General features: G+C 42.0%; 1 protein-coding gene across 3 annotated transcripts; it reads right to left on the bottom strand.

Moving 5' to 3' along the window:
* Positions 1 to 9,401: 9,401 nt before the first annotated feature.
* TMEM154 (transmembrane protein 154) lies at positions 9,402 to 25,591 on the bottom strand. Of its 3 annotated transcripts, none has more exons than XR_003992349.2 (6): positions 25,394 to 25,591; positions 18,117 to 18,425; positions 16,363 to 16,390; positions 15,124 to 15,216; positions 13,531 to 13,591; positions 9,402 to 9,772 (listed from the first exon to the last, which is right to left on the bottom strand). XR_003992349.2 is itself a non-coding variant. In XM_030492850.2 (6 exons), the coding sequence occupies exons 1-6, from the start codon at positions 25,458 to 25,460 to the stop codon at positions 9,757 to 9,759; spliced, it is 567 nt and encodes a 188-aa protein (XP_030348710.1). In that variant the 5' UTR covers positions 25,461 to 25,591; the 3' UTR covers positions 9,402 to 9,756. The 3 variants fall into 3 exon arrangements, 2 of the variants coding, with proteins under 2 accessions (XP_030348710.1, XP_030348709.1); XM_030492850.2 differs by having other exon boundaries at positions 15,131 to 15,216; XM_030492849.1 differs by lacking the exons at positions 9,402 to 9,772; positions 13,531 to 13,591; positions 15,124 to 15,216; positions 16,363 to 16,390 and adding an exon at positions 16,403 to 18,002.
* Between the last annotated feature and the right edge of the window lie 1,359 nt (positions 25,592 to 26,950).

Here is a 26,950-nt window from a genome sequence, read left to right as displayed (position 1 = left end):
TAAACAAGTTCTGAGGTCTAGTGTATGGGAGCATTAAACCTATTAATAAATAGCACTTGATCAAAAACTGAAGGAGTGGTTTAGGGCTGGTGTTATTTTGTGCTAATATGTATATCCATAAATAGTGTTAACTTGAGTCTCCTCTGACTAATCTTGTGTTCTCAGAATAGATGCACTCTGTGCAAAATAAATAGAACGGATAGGAGCCAGTTTAGTGTACTGCCTGCCTGGACCTATGAGTCCTCCCCCAGACCATGTCTCTTCCCGTGCTACTGGAATGCACAAGGATAATACTTCAATTCATGCCTCCTTCTGGTTTTTGCTTTCAGTTCAGTAATTTGGCTCAAGTGAGGTAACACAAGGATCTGCTCTTTTTAGACTACAGTCTTTTATGAGTTGACTAGCTCTGCTCTTATGTTTTTAAGGTTTCCTATAAAGCTCTTCACAAAGCTAAAAACTAAAAAGAATTATCTATGATTAAATTAAGTGCTAGCAGTATGTTTAACCTTAAGTATTTAAATTAGAGCAAAGAGGCCTTTCATTGTTCATGTGTTTTCTAAAAATAAATCTCTTCTGTGAATCCAGCTAATGCATGGCTATACAAATCCTTGTTTTTTCCTCTAGGGTTATGGGCTCCTTATTTTATATCCACTCAATTATTTCTCCTTGGTTACCCCTTTTATCTGTGTACTCTGACATTCACTGTTCCATGGATAGCAGTGCTCTATGCTTATCCCTATAGCATTGTCACCCAAACACTGGATGAACCATCTTCAGAAAGATTCCACTTTACTATCTCCATGAGTCCTATTTTCTCTTTACTCTTTGTGAATAAAGCATTAAATCCTTTGACAGGTCTGGCTATATAATGACTGAAAGAAACTAGATTTCTTAAATCAACCTGGTCTTGGAAGTTGCTGTCTGATTTCTTCTGCATTAACTCTGTACACAAACACCAGACAACGTAGTGGCTAAGAAGTATCTGTTTTCCCCAAAGAAAATGCTTGTACTTATTTGAGGGGAGAGGGGGACAAAGTGGGGGAACAATGTTAACCTGGTTTTGTTCTTTCTTAAACTGCCCCTATTTTGCTACAAATCTTCTTAAAATTTGTTGAAAATAATTTTATACACTGGGAAAGTAAATGCTGCTCTTAAGCAATCAGGGTCAACCTTGCAGTTCTTACTTGAGAGAAGTGCTGTTTAAGGAAAATGGTCAAAATACAGACTATAATTTTTTGTGCTTTAACGAGTATTCTTGTACCATTTGGATTGGTCTGCATGATTAGCATCAGATAAGACAAAAGGTCTGGTTGAAGGTCATACTGCTCTGGTGTGCTGTGGGAGCCAAAACCATATGTTTCTGTGGAAGAAGTGTTGGTTTGTGGGTGACCCTCTCTTGAGGAGTTTTCCTTTGGCTGTTGCACTGACCAACATGGCTTCATCCCCTGGGGTCATACCATTACAGCTGATTGCACCAGTACAGTGAGCATGTCCCAGCCACACAGCAGCAGTGAGCCCCAGAGTGTGGGGCAGATAACTGGGGTCAGCAGTGCCCTCCAGCAAATGCTGGGCACCCCTTTGCTGGGGAGAGAGCAATCAGCTTGTAACCAACCCAGGCCAAAACCCAGGGAGCAATGCAGGCAAGCCGGTGTGTCTGGGGGAAAGAACATTTCCCTCCCTCTCCTGTGCTGCAGGAGGCTGCTGCCAAGGCAAACTACCCCCAAACCCTGGGCTCCTTTCAGTAATTCAAATTACGGATTGACGTAGAATATGCACTGTAGCAAAAAGCACTTTGCAGCTGCAGGTTGGGATTCTCTCCTGGGGGTGGCAGTCAGAGTATCATTTTGAACCAGAGCTAGGCGCATCTAAGCCAACATATGGCTGTGAGAGTCCCCAGCAGTGCAATTAGAACCAAAAATACTCCTTTTCTGGTAGCTGGGGGCTGCACAGCAAGCCTCCGGCCACTTTCTGAAAAGACATGTTGGTTCATGGCAATACCATGCCCAAATATATATTAAGAAAATCTGGACAAGGGCTTTCCAATAATATTATCCCACTAAGTGCACAATTCACTTGTTTCTAATAGTTTACCGGGCATTTTCCCTGTGGTGAGTGTGGCTTGCTGTGTTCTGCAGAAAAAATGTAAAGCAGGACAAGTGTGCAGATACTTTAATCCTGAAAGGGTGTATGCTTATTTTTGATAGCTGCAATCTGTCTACAGTAAATTGAATAATAGAAGTTAGAGCTAATCTATGGCAAATGGTAACCTTGGCAGTGTAAGGCAGATAAATTGTTGCTAAAATTGCATCTACTGCCTGAATGCATCTGCTACAGAGAGACTGTGGAGAGGGTTTTGGTTGGGGTTTTTTTCTGGTTATTTCTGGGACCTGTTTCAACAAAAAGCCCACCTAGCATCCCTGAGAGTAGAAAGCCAATGAAACTCAAGTACTATGTTTTTTAAAAAAGGGAGTGGGGGTGAATCTACTGGAGTTACTTGAATAAGGAATTAGCAAGACTGCTTCTTATTGAAGAAACCTGATCATTTTGATGCCTTGTCATACAAATCCCAATGACAGCAGCAGAGCACATGCCATTCACTCCTTATTTCAGGTTGTAAAAGAACAGAATCAGAACAGAAGTTTGATTACAAGTAAAGCCCAAGTATATTCATGAAACCTGTCAAATCTGGTAAACATCAGAGATTATAAAGCAAATCTTCAACTTCTACTCCATCTGTGTTCACATTACACAAGAGTATAAGTCTTTTTAGCTTATGAAGAAAATAAAAATTGAGATAAAACTGCCTTCCTGGTGCTGACAGTAGTCTATGCATCTGCGCTGGGCATTGCTTCCCAAAATTACATATGTAAGTTCAAACTCAGCCTTAGGTTTAGTTTTCTGTGCTGGTACTTCTAGCAGTAATTTCTGTGTGGGTATTTATGTACTATATTTTCTTTCCTGCGTTTTAAAAAGCACAAGTCTCAAACATTAGTCTCTTCTATGATTTGAAGTAAAAATAAGTAAAACTTGAGTTAATTGAACTAATGAGTTCCACTGCACTTCTGGACTTGCTGTTAGTATTGTATATGGAAAAATACTTTGTTCCAAAACTTTCTTCTAAAATATGTTGAAGTCGCTTTTGCAAATGTAAGATTACTGAAAAATTAAAAACCACTGAAACATCTATATTTAGGAATGTTTGGTTTTGAAAACTCGTCCTTCTTATGAAAGAACTGATAGTCAAAAGATGTCCTGAGCCTTCTATTGAAAGATATAAGAAAAAAAAAAAGTCAAAATTAGCTGAATAAGAGCTGGATATATTTGTTTTGTTCCCCTTCTCTTTGATGGTTCTAGCACATCTAATCTCTTAAAAATTGAGAGAAGGAAAGAAACCTCATCTCTGTGCCAAAATCCTCTTAGGGTGTATCAAATGGCTTCCTGTGTCTTTCAGGTGCCCAAATTAGCAATTTTTTTTCTCCGGTTGCCAGAACCAATCTGACAATTCTCAAGCTACCATTATGTATTGCTGGTATGAAAATAACCATTGAAAATCCGATAATGAGAAAAAGCAATTAGGCCTGTAGGAGTGCAAACTGGGCTGCAATAATGCACTAAAATAATCCCCAACTGGTGAGTGTGTCAGTGTGACTGTGATTCTCTGTAGCAGTGCATTGCTGCTGCTCGGGGGCCTGGATGTGGAAATAAGGGTCAGTGTGCTCCCAGTGCTGTGCTGTTTCTAACCTTTCTTCTTTGGGTGTTATATTTCAGGTATGCTTTTAGCCTTCAGTAGCAGAGAAAGATGATTTTCCTCAGAGCAGGTGATAGCAATAGCACTAGCATACATATAAAATACCTTGTGTTTGACCATTTATGTGATTGCGCAAACCAACTGCCCCAAGACTGTTTTGCATTGCAGAGAGGGATGATGATGCTGCCTGTCCCTGCTATGCACCCCTCTGCAATGTCTGCTGGGAGGGTTGTGTAGTAGTAGGAAAGCACTCCCAGTCCACAGCATATGGGATCCCACCCAAAATCAGGCCAGGAAACTGATCCAGTGCAAAACCAGACCTGAAGCAACCATGTGCAGGAAGGGCATAGCAGCTTGTTAGAAAGTGGCTGGTGCTGCCCTTCATTGTCAGGTCAGACTATACTGCTGCTATTTTCTCTTCACTAGTATTCCCAGAAAGCATAGCTTAGCCTTTCTTAAAACCTAAGCAGAAAGTAAGTGCATTACCGTGTATGTTGATGATGTTGGTGCAGGATTTGTCCTTTGCTCATCCGTCAGAGAATCATGGAATGGTTTGGGTTGGAAGGAGCCTTAAAGATCATCATAGGCAGGAACACCTTCACTTGGCTACCTTGTCTCCTCTTGCCAAACCAGTTCCCCCAGGAACCCTTCCAGCCTCCTTTTAGTGTACATTGGAGGAGGTACTAATAGGGGCATAGAGGGGCATGAGTGAGTGCCTGGGGATGGGGAGTTGCTTCTGGGGCTTTGTTGTAAAGTCCTCCCTAGCACTTCCCTAGAGAACTAGACATGCATTGCCCCAAAATACAGATTTTTTTTGAGTCCGTACCTGTGCCAGAGACAAATTTCTTGCCCATGTGATGTTTGGGGAGAGGGAAGGGAGAAGGTTCCGGGAGTTGGAGGAGAACTAGTTTCTCCCTGGTCATTGCTATGATGGTCTCATATTGAGGTGGCTTGCACATGAAAAGCATTAAACAGAATCAAGACTGATTTCAACTTTCTGGATACTCCTGGGCCATTCTGCTCCCCTCTAATGAAACTGTCTGTTGCAAAAATGGATGAAAGTAATGCTCTGCTTTATTAATCTTTTAGAAATCTCTCTGGAAATAATCTCTTTTTTTTTGTTTGGGTTTTGGTTTTCTGTTGGTTTTTTTTTTTTTTTTTTATTATCCACTGAAAATTATTTTACCAATTTTATTAATCTGGAGACTCCTTTTTGGTGCTTAACTGGAATGACCTGGGAAATGGTTGATGTTGATAGATGTCTACAGTCACCCAAGGAGAAATCATGGAGGTAATCACCAATTTCATTGGAGCCAGAATATGATTGTTGATAAAGACAATCTGGAATATCCCAACAAAAATATAATAAAATAAAAGCAGCTTTCTTCCTTAGGTAAAATTAATTTCAAAGCACTTCTGTAATTGAACAAGCTAGTGCACTAGCAATTTCTTAGTCTGAATTTGAGAGCTGATGAGTAACATACCTATGTACCCCATATATCTTTGTACATTTTCTAAGGCCTGAGTAATCTTGATATCAATAACAAATAATTAGCACCCGTTGACTTGAATGGATTAGCAGGACTGTGGAGAGAAGAGAACCTGTAGAGACTAAAACTGTTGTATACCTTTATTAGAAGTTCTTTAAAAGTCTCAAACTCTTATATATAATTAAGAAATATTATGACTTTGAAATATTTACATTACAAAATAATTTGAAACAGCTATTTGCTGTTGCACATATAGCAATTTCCTATATAGAAAGTAAACAAAAGTGGGTTTTTTATAGACCTCCATCGGGTTTAGCATTACAAAACAATTTTTTTATCTTGGATCAAGAGTTATCTGTGGATCCGTGACTTGTGACTACCTAGAAACTAAAAACCACATTCTTTTTTGCTGAGGTTAGTATTAGAGTTACAAGTGCAGGACTACTATGGTATTGGTTAACTGCTGGCAATGCAAGTAACCTTACATTTGTAACTTTATGGAGGAGCTATTTCTGTGGTGTGGTGTTTGGTGTGTTTTTAAATTCTCTGTTAAGCTACTGTTTTAGCATAGGTAGCAGAGATGTTGGTACTTAATTATTCTTCCTTCTAGCCACATCTTTCTCAAAAAATTCCTCCTTTCAATCCATAGCTTTTCTGCCTTCTGTAGGACAAAAAGTGCTCACACTATAAATTAGATGTCAAATTATCTTGAAGTGCTGGATAACTACTGAAATATTTGAAGGAAATGGAAGAGGAGGTAACAGTTCTGGGGATTGTTGCATTTGCTAACATTTGAGTAATACTTTGTAAAAGTGACTTTGCATACTTATTCTCAATATCTACTCAGGGGTGATGACTTATCAGTTGGTGATATATGTTGCAAGCTGGTGAGATAGGTCAGTTCAGATCAGGCTGATGATGAGGATATTGCAGCAAAGGCATAAATACTGTGTAGTGCATGGTAATATTAAAATAAGTCCTAGTATCTTATCTGCTGTCTGGTTGTCCTCCTTTTTTCTGTGCGTTAGGGAACCTGACTGTGTGCATCATTTAGGGAAAATTTAGGTGCATCAACAGATGATGTAAAGGTAATACTTGTAAACTGGAATATTATAATGTTTTGGCTGTACTAATGTAGGAGTAAAATGGTCTAAATCCCCTATAATTCAGCCCACCTACAAGATTAAAATATTGCGATAAAACTGTGTCTAAAAGGAAATGACCAGGAACTGATGACAAGTGTAAACCAAACAAGAGTGCAAGGGGCACACAAGTGAGCAGGAAAGGGAAATGCCAAATGGAGTGAGGGAGGAGAGGAGCCAAGGCAGTGACCATGCTGGCTGGCGCTCCGCCCATGAACCTGGGGTCCACAGCAACTCAGCTGTCACCTGAGTGAGTACATGTTGGGTGATGGCTGTGACAAATGCAGAAGTTAGTGTAAAAATGAAGATGAAAGGAAGAGACCAGAAGGGTGAAATGGGAAAGTGCAGAGCTGGAGCAAGGTGTCAGATGAATGACTGATTCCCTCCATTGTTTGACTAGCATTTCTGTTCAGAGGGGAAGAATAACAAGGATGTAAAAATGTTTAGGGAAAATAGAAATGCTAAAAATTATATTTGTCTAGTACTGAGGCAATCTATTAGAAATATTCATAACTATACCGGAATGCAAATTACTTGCCACTTGGTCTGTTTCACATGGGGAGGACAGGATTCGATGCCAGGCAAGATTTGATGAAATGCTATATTTTTCAATAGTAACTCACCAGCTATGAGATTTATACTTTTAAAAAGCAGCAGATACAGGTAATGTATATCCAGAATTTGCCAAGGTAGTGCCCGAAGCATTGTTTTGTGGTTTTTTAAATGCATAGAAAGTTCCCGAAGAGGAAAAGAATATTCCTGGCATGCCAGATTTTAGAGAGGGTAAGTGGTGTAATCTGGATAATTATAAAGGTCTAACCTAGACCGTAGTTATGGGCAAAACTGATTTTAAAGATTGATATAGACATTGATCAATCATAGACTCTGGATTAAGAATCAATGCTTATTAACAGGCGTTTACAAAATATACGTTCACTTAAAGGTTTGTTTGGGGTTTTTTAAGTGAAACTAAATCTAAGAATCTTACTTGAAATTGTACAGCATTTTATCTGGCAGAAGGACCATCCAGAATTAACATTAAGGCCAAACCAACAACATGCATGACACAGCCTCTTTTCAAATGCTGTAGCAGACTGTTAGTGATTTGCACTGTCATAGATGGTGGCTAGGACAGGGTGAAGGATCATCAGCATGTCAGAACTAAGTTATGCCATATAATGTCACTTTCAGGGGTTGGTTGTTTTTCAGAAGTAATAAAATAAAAGCAAGGACTCCAATTCTTCATGTTCCAGCTGTGCTTCAGCTCCCTTAAGGGAGAAGTTGGTGGCTGCTGGGTGCAGAGCCGCATGGGCTGGAGCAAGGCAGGGTGAGAGTCACTGCTGGCCATGGGTGTTGCAGACTGCTGGGTCACCATCAACTGCCTTCCAGCCCCACAGCAGTTTATGGTCTCCAAATACATCTTTTTACCTTGTACTGTTAAAGAAAACATTCTCTGTTTTGGGCGTCTTCAGGTTACTGCTTTGCAAAGTGCAGGAAGTCTGAGCATTACATCTTTGTTGGGAAGAAGCTGCTAACACAGCTGCTACCAGAAAATACTAACTTCCACTTTTTTAAATTTTCTAAATTTGTCTTTCACTTTTTTTCCTCTTGTCATTGCATTATTTTAAATCAATATTCTGGGAAACAAGTTTACTGCCAGGAACTTTTGAAAATATTTTGAAGGAAGAAATTGTGAAATATGAGCTTAAACTTTTTTCAAACTTAATCATCTAAGCAGGGAAAATTATTTTACCATTGCTCACAGATTAAATCCAATATTTGCAATAAATTCTTTTGGAACAGTGAAGAGATCTTTTGCTCTTTGAGGAAATTACTAGTCAAGTCATGAATGAATATAGTTAGCTGTAAATATTTTTTCCTTTTATATTTTGACACATCCTCAGTTACTCAAAGCTGAAGCCTCCTCTGTGTGTCGGCTGCTAGTGACACTTAGCTGGCATCCCAGAGGCTTGAGGTTTTTGTTTGCTGTCTTTAACCAAGCTATGCATGGTACCATAGTAGTGAAATATTTGCAGGCAAAACAAACCCAATCATATTAAATATGTATTGAGTGGGAAGAAAGTATGTATTTAAATAGATGAGGATAGGTAGGATATGATAGGGCAGGATATGAGATACAGTAGGATGTGAATTTAATATTTTGAATAAGGTGGGGTAAGCTTTGCACAGGCAAGGATCCACTTTCATATGTGTGTTAAATATTTAAACTACACCCATAAGAGTCGTGCCACCTAAAGATCAATGAATGCAATTACAACATTTATATTCTCACCTTGAGGTATCTAAGGAGTCTTTTTTTTTCCCAGTGTAATTAAAGATGACCAGGCACACTCAGGAGTTCATGTCTTTCAGATATTGCAACCTCAATATTCAAAACCAGAAGAAGCAGAAATCTTACTGCATCTTAAAACCTTGACCAAGTACTTATGCATAACTTGTACTTACCTGAACTTGTTTGGTGTAAGTACTCTATTATTCAATTTTTCAACCTTTCATTTAAAAAAAAAAAAAAAAAAAAAAAAGAGTTTTCAAGTTGAGTATTCCTGAAGCAGGTGGTTGTTAGAGAAACAGCACTGGCCAGGCAGGAGGGATAAATGGTGAGAGGTAGCCCAAGGTACTAATCTGTGAAGATAGTGAACTGAAAGGCAATCTCAAAACAATATTTTCCACTTCTCCAATGCTTTTAATTTGAAAACCAAAAAGCACGCTACAAAGACCATGCCCCTCACTGGGCTGCAGTCACTTGTGGCAAATCTTTTGAGAGGCTTTTCAGCTGCTCTGTTCTCAGAGCTGGTCTGTCAGTCCTAGTCTGGTACCTCCCCAGCAGATGCCCTGTGCAAATCAGTGCACCATTACCAAAAAGCACATTGAAAACCGAACATTGCATAGGCATGAGCATCACATCCACCAAACCAGGGCAGTCCAGAATTATGGATGCTGTTTGTATGTAAAAACAACACAAAAACAACCACCCACAAAAAAAAATACAAGCCCACCAAACTTGGAACAGAAGTGGTTTTAAGTGCCTCACAATACACGACTGAAGAACTAGACAGAAACAGGAACTATTTTGAACACTTTTAGGGGGGAAGAAAGGCTTCTCTTGATGTGAGGTGATTCTCATTGCCGAAGGAATTTAAATCAGCCCCTGATCTTACTATAGTGCTTTTCCTTTTTCTTTTTCCTTCCCCTTGGTGATGTTTCCTTTCTGAAGACTATGTAGCAGAACACAACAAAAGCATTTGCTTCTCTGGCCGTTTGAGATGAATTCTATGTAAATCCAGTCCATCCAATATCTGGAGGATAGTTAGCTTGGGCACTGCTTCACTTTAACCAGTTTTTTGCTGTTGTGACTTCATGATTCACCATCACTGCATATACATGGAAAAGAAAGAAACACACCAGTGTCATGCTGTTGGGTTAGTTTTCTCAGCAGGAAATAATATGCAAAAGTATCTCTGGAGTCCATGAGAAGGTGTTATCAAAACAAATGTGTCAGCCATGCAGTGCTTCAAATGACCCCATCTGTGGTGCTAGATGCTGGCAGCATGGGCTGGTCTTATTTCTGTGCTGGTTAGGTGCTACCTGGTGCCCCCTTTCTCCTGCTCGCAGGTGAGAACTGAGCAATCAAATTGCCCTCTTTCCACAGGGGAGGGTAGTGTTTTAGAGATGGAATTTTTGTATTAAATCTGGCTTTATGACAGGTGAATTTTCTTTATCCCTCTGGTTTCTGCCTACCTAACTTGCTCCCTAGTGCTTTATTAATGATGTTTGGTTCATGCCAACATTCAAATGTGACTTTTTTTTTATCAGCTAGTCAGATTTCAGTCAGCATTAACAGCAGGGTTTTAAACCACCTCTGAAGTTAAAAGGGCCACTCATAATCCTAATATTTACATGTGTTTTAAGTACCTTGACAAACTGAAGCACAGCTAAGAAAAGAGTAATTTTCTGTACCAACTTATTCCCTGCCCAGAACATCTCCCCGTAAGAAAGCCACCCTTTTTCAGACAGAAAGATTAGGAGGGTGCCCAAGGAAAACCAAACTCCCTCAGGCGGTATGATAAAGCAAGGGGGGATTGGTTCATGGTACTCAGCAGCCTACAAAGCCTTGTGCTGTGAAGGGGACAGGCTGTGCTTCTGTTTTGCCAGGGGAGTAAAGGTCCCTGGAGAAGAGATTGGTCTTGCACCCACTTGTGCAGCACAGGAGTGTCAGCCCCTGCCTGTGCCCACCTGCCCGCTCCCTCCTGCATGCACAGGATGGGAACTCCAGTGAGGCTGGGGAGATTTCGTGGTTCTCTGCTCAGGCACAAGCAGGATTTTAGCACTAGGTTTCAAAGGCAAGATGAATATACATTTTTTAATATATATATTTAAAACAATATATGTATATATTTTTAACTTAGCTTATGTGCAAGGCAGACGACCTTAACCTACAAAGGAGCTCAGGCAGTCATATCTTGCCTCTTGTGCACAAATCTGCAGCCTTGATGATCATGAGTACAAATTTTTGCCATAATAATAGTTTTTTTTCATTTTACTTCACTTTCTCAAAAAAGCTGCTGCAAATATCCATTTATCTGTAAGTAGTTCTTATTCTGACATTACTTACTCAGCTAAGAGTTTGGTCAGAAAAAGCAGAAGATCTTGGTCTGATTAGGTTCAATTGCAGAAATGAGAGTAAATTTTTTCGTTTACCATGAAATCCCACCATTTCAGATAATCTTTTCGAAAGGAAGCATGTTTCAAATTTTCATGTAAAATGAAATTTGAAAAAGTAGCTTTGAGATAAGGGAAACACTTAACTTCTTAGAAATATTTCACCACCACAGGACTTTGTTCTTTAAACCTTTTAAAATTTTATATTAAAAAGTCACTTACTCTGAAAAGTAGTTTTGGAACAAGTTGCATTCTGAAAATGTCAAAATGTCATTATTGAAATGTTTAGTCTTACATGTTTTCAAAATGCTATCTTATCAAAATCAGTTCACAGTTCAAGCATTTGGGTCTTCATGAACTCCCCCCACCATCTTTATGAGGCAGAAAAACAACACTCAGCCAGCTGTGTTCAGTGAGGGCTTGAGATGTTTCCCATATTGAATATAATCAATAAAATCCAAAAGAGGAATTACCATAATTTAGGAGGAAACTTGCTCAAACAAAGGAGTCTGTCAGAATCTGAAATTGAACCTAATAATTTTGTACTTTCTATTCAACTAATATCCTTTGTCTGAGCAGCTCTGAATATTTTAGAGATAAATCTCTTTTTATTTGCATTTGTTTGCCTTCCTGCAACTCAGAGGCATAAATTTCTCTGCAGTCTGATCCTAAGATACCAGTCATAAGAAAATATGCTGAAATAATGTGTGTACTTCACTCTGACTGAAGCATGCTTATCCGAACAGGGCTGCTTTTTTGCATCAAGGCTTAAGCCTCACTATAGTGCTTTGAAGTGACAATATCTCTATTTTACAGGTGAGGAACTTGAGGCAGGGTGTAGCCCAAAGATACGTTTTGCCAGTCAAGAGCAGAAACCTTGTCTTCTGATGGGGTTAATGCAAATGCAGTATTAAAGTGCTTTAGCAAGGATGGTATCTAGAATGCCAGTCAAGCTGGTAGGTCATGAGGATTTTTTTTTTTTCTGAAAAAGAACTGTTTAGTAGAAGTAAACAGTGTTCAGGGTGGTGGTGCGACTAAAAAGCTTTTTATAGCACGACTAACTTCTGTGTTAACACATGATTGAAGCACACTTTGTCCTGTACTCCCTGCTATAGTTAGTGGTATGCTCAGCAAATCTGTTTTTAGAGAACCACTGTGCAGCTGCCTCTCCTTAATAATTCCCACCCTCTGAGTTATCATTTAGGGGCTGGAGGGGAAGACCCAGATGGCTAGTGAATCCAGCATCTTTTCCAGCTGCTTAGGGTAAAATTACTGTGCTTGGTTGCATTTGGAACCTAGGGTCTAAGTCTTAAAAAAAATAAATAATCCACACACTCCATCAATTTTCTCTTGCAATACGCATGAGCAGAAACCTTTTAAATACAAATAGGTGCAGTGGTGCAGCTCCATCCGAAAGCTATCCTGAAACTGCAGCTTTGGAGTTGCAGGCTCTCCAGCAGTGATGATTTAAAATCACTGCTATTCCACTCCTAATCAAGAAATCCCAATTCTCCTCTTTTCTGAGTTACTATGATAGTGTGCAATGGGAGATGCAGCTCCAACAGAGGCATGTTGAGCTGAGTTACCTGGTGCCACGGGAAGGGGAAGACTTGTGTCCTCCTCCTTCCACCCCTGCCTGCTTCCACTCTTGCCTGCTTACATCTGCTGCTTCCACTGCACCAGGGATTTTCTTGGCACACAGGATGGTCTAATTGTTTGTTATTGTGACCTGGCACAGAGCAGCTGCTTTGCCCACTCCCCAGAATGCAGCTGCAACACAAGTGTGCAGGAAAGGGTAATGTTGCTTCCAGCTGGAACCAGAATTTTTAATTAGAGAAAATGGGAGTTTGAGAGGAGTTTAGGGGTTCTGGCCAAAATCCTGAGGAAACCAGCCAGAAAGTTTTTAAGTTTACAAGCTGTCAGGGTTGTGGTTTTACATCCCTCTGGGATCTCTGTTTGGACCATGAGCCAGCTCTGGGGGAGTGCTGCATGGGGACACTGGGAAAATCCTCTGGGTTTCTCTTTGTGTCAGACAAACCCCTGTCCCACAGGTCACAGCTCCAGCCAAAACATCGGGCAGTGGCTCTTGAGGACCTATGGGCACCCACTGGCAGAGGGAGTGGGGTGTCCGTGCCGGTGAGGAATGTCAAGGAAGCTATGCTCAATGCTTGTATTAACACCTTGAGAAGCTGTGACTAAAGTCTGATCAGCAAGTGAAATTCCATCTGTGCCATCTGGTTGTCTGTCTCGCACAGGTTTACAACCACAAGATTATTTAGCCGTGCAATTTACAGGCGGAGACTGGTTTAGAAATAAGAGTGTCAAACCTTATAAACTGAAATCAAAGTCTCTCCATAAAAACTTAAATAGACCAAAGAATTTACCTATTTATAGTTATATATTAAAAAATAGATTATTTTGGAATGACATTGACTGTATTTCTTCAAATTATATTATGAAGTAAAAGTACCTTGGATTGGCAATGGATTCTTTTTCTTCTTCTCTTACAGTAGGCAAACATTCACAGTCAGCTGAAAGAGGGTAAGAAAAAAGACTACAGTTATTCTTTGTGGTTCTTCCACACACGTCAAAATTGCTTCAACTCTAGCATGCAGTCTCTCTAGAATGTAAAACTGCAAATGCTTTTCTGCCCCTTTTTATCTGCAAAATAGTATGGTTCCCATAGCATAAATGATACAGTTTAAATCCTCCTTTCTCTTTGATAGGTGTTGCCATAGTTTCTTTATTACGTATCTTTCAGTTGTTCATGCACACCTATACAAATGAACTACTTCTGAGGACTGTTTCCTGTAAACAGCCATGGGGAGGACTATTTGTTAACCTTCTACTGCTTATAATTGCACCTATGCTTTATAGTCCAGCTGGGAATTTGGGGCTGGGGTTTAGGAAGCATTAAGAAAAAAAACCCCTCACATATGTAAACTGTTTTCTCCCTTCTGTCCACAGAACTCTCAAAAAATAATTTACAGCATTGGTTCCCCATGTACTATACTTAATGCCTCTAGTTCATTACTGCCACTTAGCACGTTTTCTGCTAGAGCTTACGGACCGCGAAGGTTAAAACCCTGTCATGTGGAGCACTGTGCTGATGCAAAGAAATGCTCCAAAGAGTTTTATGTCCTGAAAAACAAAGCATCCCTAGGAGGTCAGGCCAATGAGCTGTTTGGATATAAGGCAAGAAACGAAGAATGAAAATAAATAAATAAATAAATAAAGTGACATTTCAGCATTTCCTAGTCAGTAAAAAGCTGTTAGCAGTTTGAAATCAGGCTTCTTAATTCATATCAAAGTCCTGTGATTTCTGAAGAGAGCCTTGAAGGAGGATGCAGGGCCCTTAGAGATTTTGACCAGATTTCAGTTGAGAGGAAAATGGGAGGGGGGGAGGGAATAAAAGGTACTTCAAGTTAAGAAGGAGCTGAAGATGCTGCTGGTGTTAGATACCTCAGGTACTAATTGTTTCATGGGCTGATAGATGAGCCAGAGAGGATGTAGATGATGAATGGTGCTGGCAGCCAAGAGCGGCTTGTGCTTCATGCAGTAGAGATGGCAAGTTAGGGAAAGGACTCAAAGAGGGGAGGGATGTATTCATAGGATCCAGGCAGCAATTTTAAGTAAATGGTGGTCTGAACTATGAGTAAATGCATCTACAATAGCACAATGTGGAGCACAAAAGTGTAGAAACTCTGAAGGCTGAAAGGACTAGATGCTTCAGAGAAACTAGTGCTTAGTACTTAAAACGTATTTAAAAATATAAATACTGTTCACAGCTATACGTGTTTAATAGAAGTGTCTACTGGATACTCAAAACATTTATGATATTCTATCATATGTTAAAAATAAGCTCCCACACAAGCTAAAATAATACTCTCAAGAATTCTACCTCTGACATTTATACTGCTATTTTAGTAGTAGGGAGCCAAGAAAACAACTAAAAATGTTGTAGGAAAAGGAGTGACACACATAAAAAATCAATGTAAGGTATTTTGTATTCATGGGATCTACGTCAGCTAGAATGAGAGGGGTAATGGAGTAGAGGGGTTACCGTGTACCATTTTTGTTCATGCTGTTCATCCATTTGTCAAGCTCTTCCATTTCTATCTCCATAACAGAAGGTGTGTCTTCTTCAAAAATAGGACTTGAGAGGAGGGAGGGAGGGAAAAAAGGCATTACACAAAATGCTAATTCCAACAACTTACAACTTAGTAATTTTGTATGAGCCTTTCATAATTCCAGACACACGAATAAACTCTGGAAAGCTATCCTAGCCTAGTAATCTGAGAAGATGTCAGCCCAATTGGTGTGAATGAAATGGCTGCACACAGATGCAAAAGAGCAGTGGTGAGATGCCAGTCCTGGGCAGAGGCAGGGCTGGGTGGAACATTGCATACAGAGGGACTCGGAAGGTGCAGCCCAGGGTATGCCAGAGCACAGGACTACTGCAGCTCCTTGAGAACTGTCCCTTCTGTAAATAGAAAACTGAAATAGTTTGATCTGCTGGAACATGTGGAAAAAGTCCTGTTGCTCCAGTGATAAAAGCAGAGGGCTTGGAGTTTTGTCCTAGCTGTGACTGTTGGCAGCAACATCATAAGGAAAGGTCATGAGTAGAGTAACTCTGCATTTATTTAAATGCTTCTGTTTAGCTTCTCTTTGCTGATCATTCCTGGAGTCACATGGTATTAAAAATATTTTTAGCACCCCACCCCTGCCCTGTCAAGCCAATTTAATAACTTCCAGCATTGGTGAGCTCCATCTTGCTAAATAGAAGGTAACAATAAAATTATCATTCTAAGAGCCGCACAGCTTTTGGCTTGTTTTGCCAGCAGTGAAGGCATTGCTTCCATGGGAGCTGGGTGAGCCTTTCTGCCTCAACTCACAGTGAGAAGACAAACTTGAAAAACAGGGGAGCAAGGCACAGAGCTTATTCTGAATAGTAAAAGCCTGTGCTGAGCCTGGGAACTGATCCCCTTTGCTTGTGGGGCACCTTGTATGGGTGGTGGTGTCTTGTGGCTGGTGGAGCTGGGAGTGCCCAGGTCAGGCGTTGGGTGGCTGCAGGCAGTGCTCGCCTTGGCCGCCATAACTCCTGTTCTCCTGCTCTAGTCTTATACCTTCAGCTAGATAATGAAGTTGCACTTCAGCCACCTCTAGAGATAGTTAACTGGAGTAATTGATGGCAAAAGGTAATGGTGTTTAGTGTACAGTTAAATTAAAACGGGCAGTGAAGGAGCTGAAAATCGTAATACACTGTTATAGTAAAAATAAAAATGATGGTCATAAACCTTACCTTTTCACATTTTCACTTCCCAGCTCATCTGGAAAAGAAAAAACTTGGTGTTCATAGTTCTGCTTTTTGTATGTAAATTGTCCAGACTGCAAGCAAGCCTCAAATAGTGTCATGTAAAACAGGTTTCATTTTCAAAAGGCATAATAGTTGTAGATGAAAGACAAAGCATCTCATCCTGTTTGTAATTATCAGAGGAACCCATTATTTTTAATCTCGAGCACACTAAAAGCAGCGCATTATTTAGCTCAGTCATGCTGGGAGGAAACCAACTGTTAGCACTGCAGTGGGCAGATGCTCACTTCCCTGAGCAAAACAGATGTCGTGAGAGAAATCGTATCCTGGAAAGAAACCGCTGCTGCAAAATTATTTACTTGAAGTGCTGGGACATTTTGATGCAGATGACATGCAGGCAATCCGTCTCTGCCTGGAGACTCTGGGAGCTGCTCATGGAGAGAAGAGGAGGGGATGGACTTGCATGGCAGATTAAAGCTCAGTTAGGCAAATGAAGCTGAACTAGCCAGATGTCAGAAAGGATCCCAAGTTTGTTACAACCCTATGACAAAGTAAAGATGGGGGAGGAGGAAGCAGGGGGGAATAGTGTTACAGCCATTATTCAGACAAATGACTTCCCCTCTAGGAATTAAGTGCCCTCAAAAAAGAATTAAGAACTCCATATAGGTTTCACATTGTATACTGTGTTAAATCAGCCTATTTTTAATTCATTGTTGCGGGGGTACTGATGCCTCCCACTTGTTCCAGCACATTCATAGACTGCAGAGCCATCCCAGGGCCACAGAGCTTTTTGCCCCTGCTTTTAGGATGCCCAAAATCTCAGCTCCGAGCAAGTAGGCACAGGGCAAGAGATCCCAGGATTGTGCTCCTGCAAGCCACTATGTTTCCCATCCCTCTGAAGACTGTACTTGCATTTCAGGTCATCCAGAAACAGGCAGGCAACTGAGTACCTGGTTGTGAATTCAGATTTTGCTATGAGGATAACCCAGTGATAAGGCATGTGCAGCCTAAGGTATGTCCTGAAAAATGGACTTTAAATCCACGTTGAGCATATGTCACTGCTCAACATGAGGAGCTTATAGCTGCACTCTTGTTCTATAGAGACACTGATATGACCATTTCAGGACTTCACTTACCAACTGTGTGGTTTTAATCCTCAGTTTTTCTGTGGCTTGACTCTCCAAGTTACCAATTTCTTTGCAATCTTATACCAAGATATAGGTACCTTTTGGAAGCACTGCTCGCCCTATCATAGCACCCAGCCGCTCTGACCATGGGATTCCTAACTCATACTGTGGTATTTTCATAGCTGCCACCACCCTACAGGATCCCTTAGAAGTGTTCCTTAAAATGGTTCTGCTTCTTCTTATTTTATTGATGCAGCTTTACCTTGTGGGCAGTATAGGCAATAGAAGCATTAAATTCGCCTTGCATGAAATAATCAAGTATAAAGACAGCTTTTGTAAGCATACACCATTCCCAGCATTGCCAGGAGCTGGGGCTTGTTTTGTGGCTCCCATGAGCGTGCAGTGTGAGCAGGAGCAGAACTAGCTCCCACCCAAGGAGGGATGTGTGCCCAGGTGCTGCTGGCCATTGGTGGATCCCTTTCCTCTCTGTCAAATGTCCAGCTACAGCCAGAGAAGTACATCCTAAATGTGGCATTCCAGGCCTCCAAATAACATTTTGTTAATGTCAAGCATGTCCTAAAAATATCCTTCTGATGCATGAGAAGACAAATTTACCTTGCTTAGACTTTTTCCTTTTATGGTGTAATACAAAAAATATGATGAGCAAAATCAGCAGGACCAGCAGCACGACAGGGACAACATATATCAAGATAGACTGTTCTGCTGCTTCTAGGCTGTCCTGATCGTTTACGGTATCCAGTTCAGTACTTGGAGTACTTCTTGCTTCAGAGCCGCTTTCAGTAGCACCTGCAGTGCCAAGTACTGGCTCGTGGTCATCTGCGGTGGAAGAATGTGTAGCAGGAGGCGTTACTGCAACAGTGGGTAATATCGGTGATCCATCTCCTGAACCATCATTTTCAAAGCCTGCCAAATATATGAGGACAACTTAGTATTTTGTGGATTTTATTAGTGTTATCAGTGAGTCAAAGTATACAGCTTTAATATTTACTTTTCATCAAATGAAAAGTAAAAAAAAAAAACCTTTTTTTTCATCAAATCAACTTTTCATTTGATGAAAAGTAAATATTTGATGTCTTAAAAAGAAATCAGCAGATGCTCCACAGACATCATATTTGGAGCCTGGAGTCTGGGGCATCACATGTATAATTAAGTTGCAAGTTCGTCACAAAATCTTACCAGTCCTGACCATGTTCTTCAGCTGACTTTTACTGGGACACGTCAGTGTGCGTGGTCTGTCTGCACGCAGCTGTCTTGCACAAATAGATTTTTTTCCCTGCAGGTTGGCATCTGGTTTCACTCTCACATAAGTCTTCTGCTTCTCAGTAAACTACACTATCCTGCTTTGCTCCTCAGCCTTGGCATGTACAGCTGCAACTTCTTTCATCCCTCCCCTTACCCAAGGAGTTAGTGCTCTCTTCAGAGAGAACATTATCCCTGGTTCACGAATTCCTCCAGCTCACTCACCTCCCTGATTCTTTCTCAAATTTAAATTTGTTTCACTGTGAAAAACAGAACTGGTGAAAAGAAGTCTGAAGCCTGCAGAAGCAGCTGACTTTCACTTCTGCCCGGATGTGAAGAGGTGGTACTAACATGGGGACTTTACCGGATACAGGTGCAATTAACTGCTCCTCTGTCCAATCCTATGGGCTGGCCAAAGGAGCATAGGGTAGAGAGTCAGTGCTGGTAATGCTTCACATGTGCTAAGGCTGGGGGTTTTGGTCTTGTTTACCATGCATTTTGCAAGAAAGGTGGCTGAAATTTGCTATATTAATAATACTGAAACAAGCCTTATTTGAGGCTAATTAAAAATCTGCTGACTGCCATGGAATTTAAAGTTCAACACAAGTACAGCAAATTCAGGGCTGATACTTATTCTGTGCTAATGCTAAAAATCCTGTTGAAACCAAAGGTGCAGGAATCAGTCCTTAGGTAAATTACACAAGCATGTTTCCAAATGCAAAGCCTTCAGTAATTTTCTTAGCATGAAATTAAATGAGGAGTTTTTGTTATCTGCCCTTTCAGATACAATGTTGGTGTGCTACAGCTCTCATTTTATGCAATAAAGCAGGATGGGATTTCATGACTTTTGCAATGACCTGTTTCTCCCTGTTCTCATAAAATGCTGGGCAGCCGTAGTTTCCACTACAGTTAGCAAGAGCTTAAGGTTTTCAGCATTTTAGTGCTGGCATTTTCAATCTCACAGGACTGGAACCAGCAGTACTTAGCATTTTAAATGCTTTTGTAAACACATTAATCTTCATAATGGCCCTGAGAGATGAGCAGTTATCTCCATTTTACAAATGAGAAATCGGAAGGACATGGATGCTGTCCTTCTCAGGGACGCCAAGTGAAAGAGAAAAACTGGGATTAGAGTGCTAGCTCTTGCTTAATCCACTCTGCAGCATCTCCTCTCCTGTCAGATTTGTCTCAAAGAGGAGATGAGTATCTCATGAGACCATATTCCAGGAAACCCAATTTCAAATGAATAAAATTGAGTATGACAGCAATAATTTATCTAGATTTTTAAGCCATGCTTATCACTCAGGCACGATTGTTTCATCCTTTCCTAAAAACTGGGAAAGAATTTTAATACTTAATAAATAATACCTGATGTTTGAATATAGTACTTAATACTACAATGGTCACAAGACTCTTTCACCATAATACAACAATGAAAATGTGAGGTGTTCAGTGGCAAAGCACTTCATATCGGTAGTCTCTCTGTCATTTTCTTCTGTATTTAATATTTCAGTCAAGAGCAAAACATAATTTCTCCCTTCCTTGCAGGTAATGACCCCTTTACATGTGTGCTTCTCCACCCCTTCCCATGATTTGCTCGCTGTCCTTCATCCTGTTCCAGGGGATGGGAGGGAGAGCTCCTCTCCATTATTAGTTTGGCCACTTGACTTTTCTTTGCCAAAGTAGTTTATAGTCCCCAGTGCCTGCAGCTTCTCTGTTCCTATTGCTGTTGCTGGGAGCAGGGAGATATTACTAGAGATGTCCGCACTACAAACCGTGGCATGATAGACCACCACAGCCCCACCAAACTGCATCAATGACCTTGCTTCATTTTCCTTCTCTAGCCATTGCCCTTGAAACCTATCATCTGCTGCATTTGATATGCTGACAAATCCATTGCTTGATATAGTACAAATGGGAAAGTTTGTGGGGAAAATACCTTTATTTTTCATTTACTCTGAGAGCTAAAATGGATTTTTCAAATGTCTAAAGCGTGGTGTGACTTGAAAGCAAAAGCAACCAGTCACACCTCATTAAGTGCAGTGCTGAACTTTCAGCTGCAGTGTATGCTGCGTTTGATTTCAAGAGAGACTTTTCTAGTGTCTCTGGTACTTTTTATTTGCCTGGTTTGGGGCTGTGAAGCAGATTTCAAATCATTTGTCTTTGTGTGAAATAGAATTACCTTTTCTAGTCTCTAGGCAAAGAAGATGGCAAATCACAGGGAGTGACCTTGCTGCCACGTATTTTTGTTCACTTTGCGTAATTTCAGGAGTAAACCAGCATCTCTTCTGTGAACACCATTTCCTCTTACAGAGATCTTTTCCGCAAGTGAATTAAATAAGTCTGTCAGCAGAAGGGCAGCCAATTGCACAATGTTCTTGCAAGGATATTGCTCTTATTTCCTGCTTTTCACCTGCTGCCTCAACACACCTCCCTCTAGCTCTTCTGCCTGTCGCTCCCAAGCCTGCCTTTCAAAGGAAGCGGAGTTGCATCTACCCAGCAGCTTTACAGACTGCAGTCCAGACAACTGCATCTCAAACAAACAAACAGTATTTCTGTTGTTGCAGCATTTCTTCCTCTGAGGTTTGTGCCATAGCACACAGAGGTGGCGATATGAGCTTCCCACTGAAGTAAGCAGGCAAACAGGTTTCTGATTTCAGCCAGATGGGAGGCAAGGCAAAATAGCCAGCAGTCAGCACATTTGGTTCTGCTGTAAAATCATCAGTCTCCCTGCCGCCTCTTCATCAGACTTGAGGAAAGGGTCTCTATAGGGAATCTTTTAAATTACACTATAGTGCCTGCTTACAGAAAAGAGAAAGGATGGTATAGAGAAAAAGCAAGAGCTAAGTCAATGGTATAGTCAAGCTTATTAGTTTGAAAGGAGATTTTTTTGTTTCTCCAAACTTTCCTATAAGCTATAAAAATGCAGTGAAAGGAAGGCTCACAAGAGGGTGACAAAACAAGAAAAGGCTGTAAAGCTGTGAATGTAAAGTTACCAGGTCCTCTATCACCGTGGTCCATACACACATTCCTCTGGTGGTATCAGTCATACCACTCCACGTGGTCTGTATGATCCTCTCTCCTATTGCTTGACTCATCCCTGTTCTGTTCCTCTTCCTGCATTTCTTGCTGTAAGAAGGGCTGTTCCTTGCCGTAGCCAGGGCTTGCCCAGCTGCCTGTTGCGGCACGTCCCGCGTGTCAGTCAGGCTAGAAGAGGAATCCTTAAAAGCCTGCAGGCTAGCTGTTGGGTGCGTACGCCCTTCTGATGAGGAGGACAAACATTTCAGGACGGCTAATCTGTAGACAAGATCCTATTAAAATGGGGTGCTTAGAAAGTGTTATCTAGGTATGAGCTGAAAGAGGAAACAACTGTTTAAGTTCACTTATAGATGATGGAACTGCTTTCTCCTCACTGTACTGCCATCCAGCTGAAGTGCTGCGTTAACTGCCAGTGTTGCAAATTCAGTCACGCGTCTTAGAGTCAAACTGTGAACCTGTAGTCTCATTTCTCACCCCCAGTACTAAAGGTTTTCCAGACAAATTTATGCATTTAATCACATCTACTTAATCTCGTGGCCTTCTAGCTCTGCATCAGTGATACCCGTGTGACTTCACCGTGATGCAGATCTCTCGATGCTCCTTGCTCTCAGGAGGACCCTGAAATTAAAGATTCAAAAGCTCCAGAGGCTCTCCAGCTATCATAAAATCTCTTGAAGGAAAATAGACTGGTGTCACTGACTGAAATTTAGTATACAATCTTGCTGATGTAAAGGAGAGATTTTCTGAAGTATCCCTGAAACACTTGAATAAAACACAGTGGAAGCTTGCGTGTGTGGATAAAAGGGAGAAATAGGAGTAAATATGTACGAGGAATTGATGTGTTCAGTAGAAAGGGGTTTTAATCTGCTTTTAGGGGGCTGCGCTTTGGAAAGAGAAGATGTAGCAAATCCTTATTTCTCATGTTGTTGCTTTGCTAGAAGCAAGGTGACTCTAATGGGTTCAAACCCATTTGCAAGTTATTTACTCTAGGGGTAACAGGTCAAAAATATCACTCCCTTAGAGACCTTGGCTTAGTGGGGGACTTAACCTAAAGGGCACTTCTCTACCGAAGACAGATGGCCTGCCTGTGCTTACGGTAAAAGCTGCTGAAAGTCTGGATCTCTGATAGCAATGTTTCTTTGAACAACAGCTCTAAGTGACAGCTCAGAGACACAGCCAAATGAAAGCACTACCTGCAACCATCCCAGCTCTTCCACTTCACGATCTCACACGTTTTGCTGCTCTTCTCCCTCACATGTTTTCTTGCTCCCCATGTCAGACCACTTATGCTGCAATTTTCCACGTTTCACCGAATGCTGCGGGACACGGCATACCCTGGGAAATGGCTGCAGGGTCACAGCCTTTTCCTGTAAGGTATAGTAAAGGGCCTTAATCCTTGTTCCTAGGGTCAGCACACACCTATGTAGGTTTTTAGGGCTGCTGCAAGGCTGAGCAGTGAACACCATCACCTGGAGCTTAGACTTCAGGCATGCTCTAAGAGCTGCTGGTTTAGAGTAATTACAGCATAGCCGGGAGAAAACTGTCTGTTAATCATAATCCAAATGGCAAGGCTAAGGTTTTACAAGGCTCCAGCATGGTATAGGAACAGGACTTATAAAAGCTTCAATCTGTCTATGCTGCAAGATTTAATCATACAAAATAGGCAATAAGAGTAAGTGGCTTCTAGACAGCAGACTGCTTTAAAGTTGAGGGCTGTGCCGGGGACTGGAGGAAGAAGGAATAAAGCTCCTTTAAAGGTCCTGCCCTGTTGATTTGTAAATGAGGAGGGGTGAGACAAAGGATCCCTCTGGGAGGCTGCTCTCAGTGGAGGGGCTCCCAACCCTCCAGTGCCTGTGGGATACATAAGCCTCTACATAAACTCCTCCCCCTTCAGTTCAATTTTCCCCCCTCAAAGCCGAAGTTCACAATTTCACCCCTCCCACTCTTGTAGTCAGAGTAAGCCCCAGGTTCTTTTGGGGGCTGGTTGCACAAGCAAAAGCTGCCTTTGTATGGGGGGCAAGCGACCCTGCTCTTCTCCTGATGGGTGCTTTCCTCCCTTTCCCCAGCAGCTGGGGACTGGCTTGGGATAGCTCTGTCAGGATTGACTCACTCTCATGGAGGAACCATTTCAAAATCAACTAGAATTTAAGGGTGGACCTACCAGTAGGAAGCCTCTAAAGGCAGTGGGTTGGAGCACCTGATATGTGGTATCTGCCCAGTGCTTTGTGCAGCCTTTAATGCCCATCACAAAGAAGGGCAAGGGGGGTCCAGCTGTGGGCTGGGGAGGTTGAGGACTAAGGCGTCCCTCTTCCCTGTGGAGATGGTGATGAAATACTAGTGATCAGTACACTGCAAATGAACTAAGGAAGCTGGAGCCTGATCGCTCTGCACTGCTTGCATCGTGCCCTTCCTTCTCCCTGGGACCTCCACTTTGCTCTGTCCATGGCAGGATTTTTTCCTCGGACCACTTTGGTTCTGAGCTACGTTCAGTGCTTGCAGAGTATTTTCCTAGCATGTCTGTAATGCAGGAAGGCTGTAGTAGTGCAGACAAGACCAAACTATTTCATACCTCACTTAGCTCATTCTTATAACTAAGCAAGAATCCTGACTGCAAGCAGCTCAGCAGCATGCCTGGAGCCAGCAGCCCAGTTTTACACCCTGCTTATAGTAATGGTTATCAGGGCAAAACTATCCATACCAAACCACCTATTTCACCAATGCATTTTAAAACCTTAATAGAGGAAGTCCAGTGATAGCTGAGAGTGACCCTCCTCTCTCCCTGCTTTCTGGAGAACTCCCGCTCGCTACAGCAGCATAGAGGCAGCAAACACTTCTAGTCCACACTGAGGCACTAAAGCAGTGATTTGTTTGACACCGAAAGGCATATAAACACCACCTGGCAAGGTTTTACTAAAAGAGCTGCCTGTCTTGCTCAGTCACTGGCTGCCAAAATGCCAGTGGAACAAACTACCCCCTGCAAACAGGTGAGAGCCTCTGCAAAGACACCGCAGTGCTTCAGCGTTTTATTGCAAGCAGCTTTTCCACTCACGATTCTTCTCTTCAGAAGGTCAGGACCTAAACCCACGGTGCTGACCACTTTGTTCTGGGGCCGAGAATTCAAAGTATTTGTCTCCGGAACCGGCTGATCTTTTGTTAAACCAGTTCCAGTGCACTGGGAGTATGGAAAGCAGCAGCCAAATTTTGAATGGAATCCATGCTCTGTCCTTAACTTCGCTATTAAATGCTGATAGTATGTGTGTGAGGTTAAAAAAGTGCAAGGAATAATTCAAATTGGAACTAAAATGCCTGGTGGGCCCGCATGGAAACTCAGGTTCCCTACGCACCCACAATTTAGGAATTGTAGGATTTGGTTGCTGCTGTTCGGGGTTAGGTCTAAAGGAAAAAAGTCAAAGCTTGGAAAAAGTCAGAGAACTGAAAACAGAGCAGGTAAACACAGCGAAAAGCAGCAGAGAGCAAGTCCCCACAGATCTCCTCGCACTCAGTTTGGAGGGTGTTGCCCTCCAGCTCGGTCCCAGCACTGCAGGCATGAAACGCAGTCCCACCTCAGAGGGAAAAGGCGCTTCTTTACTCACCATTCCCGGCAGATCCTCCAGCCAGTGACAGGGCTGAAAGCAGCACGATGAGGTTTTGCTTTCGCATGTTACCTTGGCGGTGCTCCCACCCGAGGGGCGCTTCGGCTGGCTCCCTGCTTCACCCAAACATTTACATTTCCTGTTTCCTGCCGGGGTGCATCTGAGCTGCATTTCTTGAGGAGATGGACTCTCTTTGATGGGTTTTAGGAAGTGATGTAATTCCGTCTGGGCCTGTCAAGCAAGCAATGATTGCAAAAGAAAGGAGGAGGAAAAAAAAAGAAGTTGCTCTTCAAGCACTCACTCGCTGGAGCACCTTCATGCTGTAGGTGAGCACCCTCCTACTCTCCTCTGCTACTTTGACTCCTGACTTTACTACCATCTATCCTCATCTACATGTAGTGTCATGGGGACAAACATCACACAAATACAAGTCAGACAGAAATTTCATCTGTTTGTGTTAACAGGAAGGTTTTAGATTGCTTTTCAGGGTGGTTGAGCAAGCAAATTTCAACAGTGCCTTGGTTTTCAAGCTGTAATTCTCCCCCAGTGTGGTGGGACACCATGTGCATTTATGACTCCAAAAGGCAACCCCTGAGTGGGACTGTCTCCAGCAAATGTGAAAAATGTCTGGTTCACCCAGCAGCCTGTAGCTGAGTATTTGGGCTGGTTTGAGCCAGGAAAGAGGAAAAAGCAGAAAACCACATCATTTGTTAAGAGCGGGTGGCTTAGCTGTAAAGCACTTAGACATTGGTGTGATGATGGCTGTAGATGACAGAAGGTCTCAAGCCCCACCAGGATGCAGTGCCTGACGTGGGGGTCCACAGTGCCACGGTTGATGGAGATCATAAGGGGGTAGGTAACTCCTGCCTCCCTTCTTCCCTTCTCTTGATTTTACTTCCTCCCGGCAGTCACTGGCTGGATGTGTGGACCATGGGGCTGTGCACCCCACTCCTCATGCTGCCCTGTCCTTTGTCCCCACTGCCCCGTCACTGCCCGCTGCCCTCACAACACGAGGGTTGACCAGGGCCTTCCATGCATCGCTTGTCACTGGATAAGAGCAATGGAGGAGCTCAACATTAACGCCAACATTTTCAATCTTCTTGCTGTATGGGGTGGGCCTAGCCAGGGCTCAGAATTTGGACCCGGATCTAAACTATGCTTGTCCCCAAGCAGGCAGAGTGGTTGGACCATAGGTTTGCTTTGTTCCGCCGTACAAAGAAGTGCTAGGTCTAAAATCCATCTCTCTCAGTCTGCACCGCAGATTTTACTCTGGTGCTTCCCATGTTTGAGCCATTTTAAATACTTCTATAAAATCTTCTAGTAGTAACCTAAGGAAGAAGAGATGTATGCTGCCTGTGTAGCAGCTTCATGGTACTTTCCCTAGACATTAGTCTGTGTCAAAATCTGATTTCTGGTAATTTAATTGAAGCTGGCATTGGTGAATCTTTCTGTTCAGATTGGTGGGTGCTGCTAAAGTGACCAATTGCTCTTCTCCAGCTAATTTTTCTTAACACACCGATGCTTTTATAGGTCATCAGTTATAGTTCCTTAGCTTGA

This window comes from Strigops habroptila, chromosome 7 (assembly GCF_004027225.2).
Source record: "Strigops habroptila isolate Jane chromosome 7, bStrHab1.2.pri, whole genome shotgun sequence".
Taxonomy (NCBI): domain Eukaryota; kingdom Metazoa; phylum Chordata; class Aves; order Psittaciformes; family Psittacidae; genus Strigops; species Strigops habroptila.
Note: the sequence above shows the minus strand (reverse complement) of the source record. Positions and strands in the feature narration are given on the sequence as shown.

Coding starts and splice junctions, on each gene's coding strand:
- TMEM154 (XM_030492849.1), bottom strand. CDS start 25,460: ATGCGAAAGCAAAACCTCATCGTGCTGCTTTCAGCCCTGTCACTGGCT. Junction 18,426..25,393: donor TGGAGGATCTGCCGGGAATG/GTGAGTAAAGAA, acceptor TATATTTGGCAG/GCTTTGAAAATGATGGTTCA. Junction 18,003..18,116: donor AAGGAAAAAGTCTAAGCAAG/GTAAATTTGTCT, acceptor CTCTGGCTGTAG/CTGGACATTTGACAGAGAGG.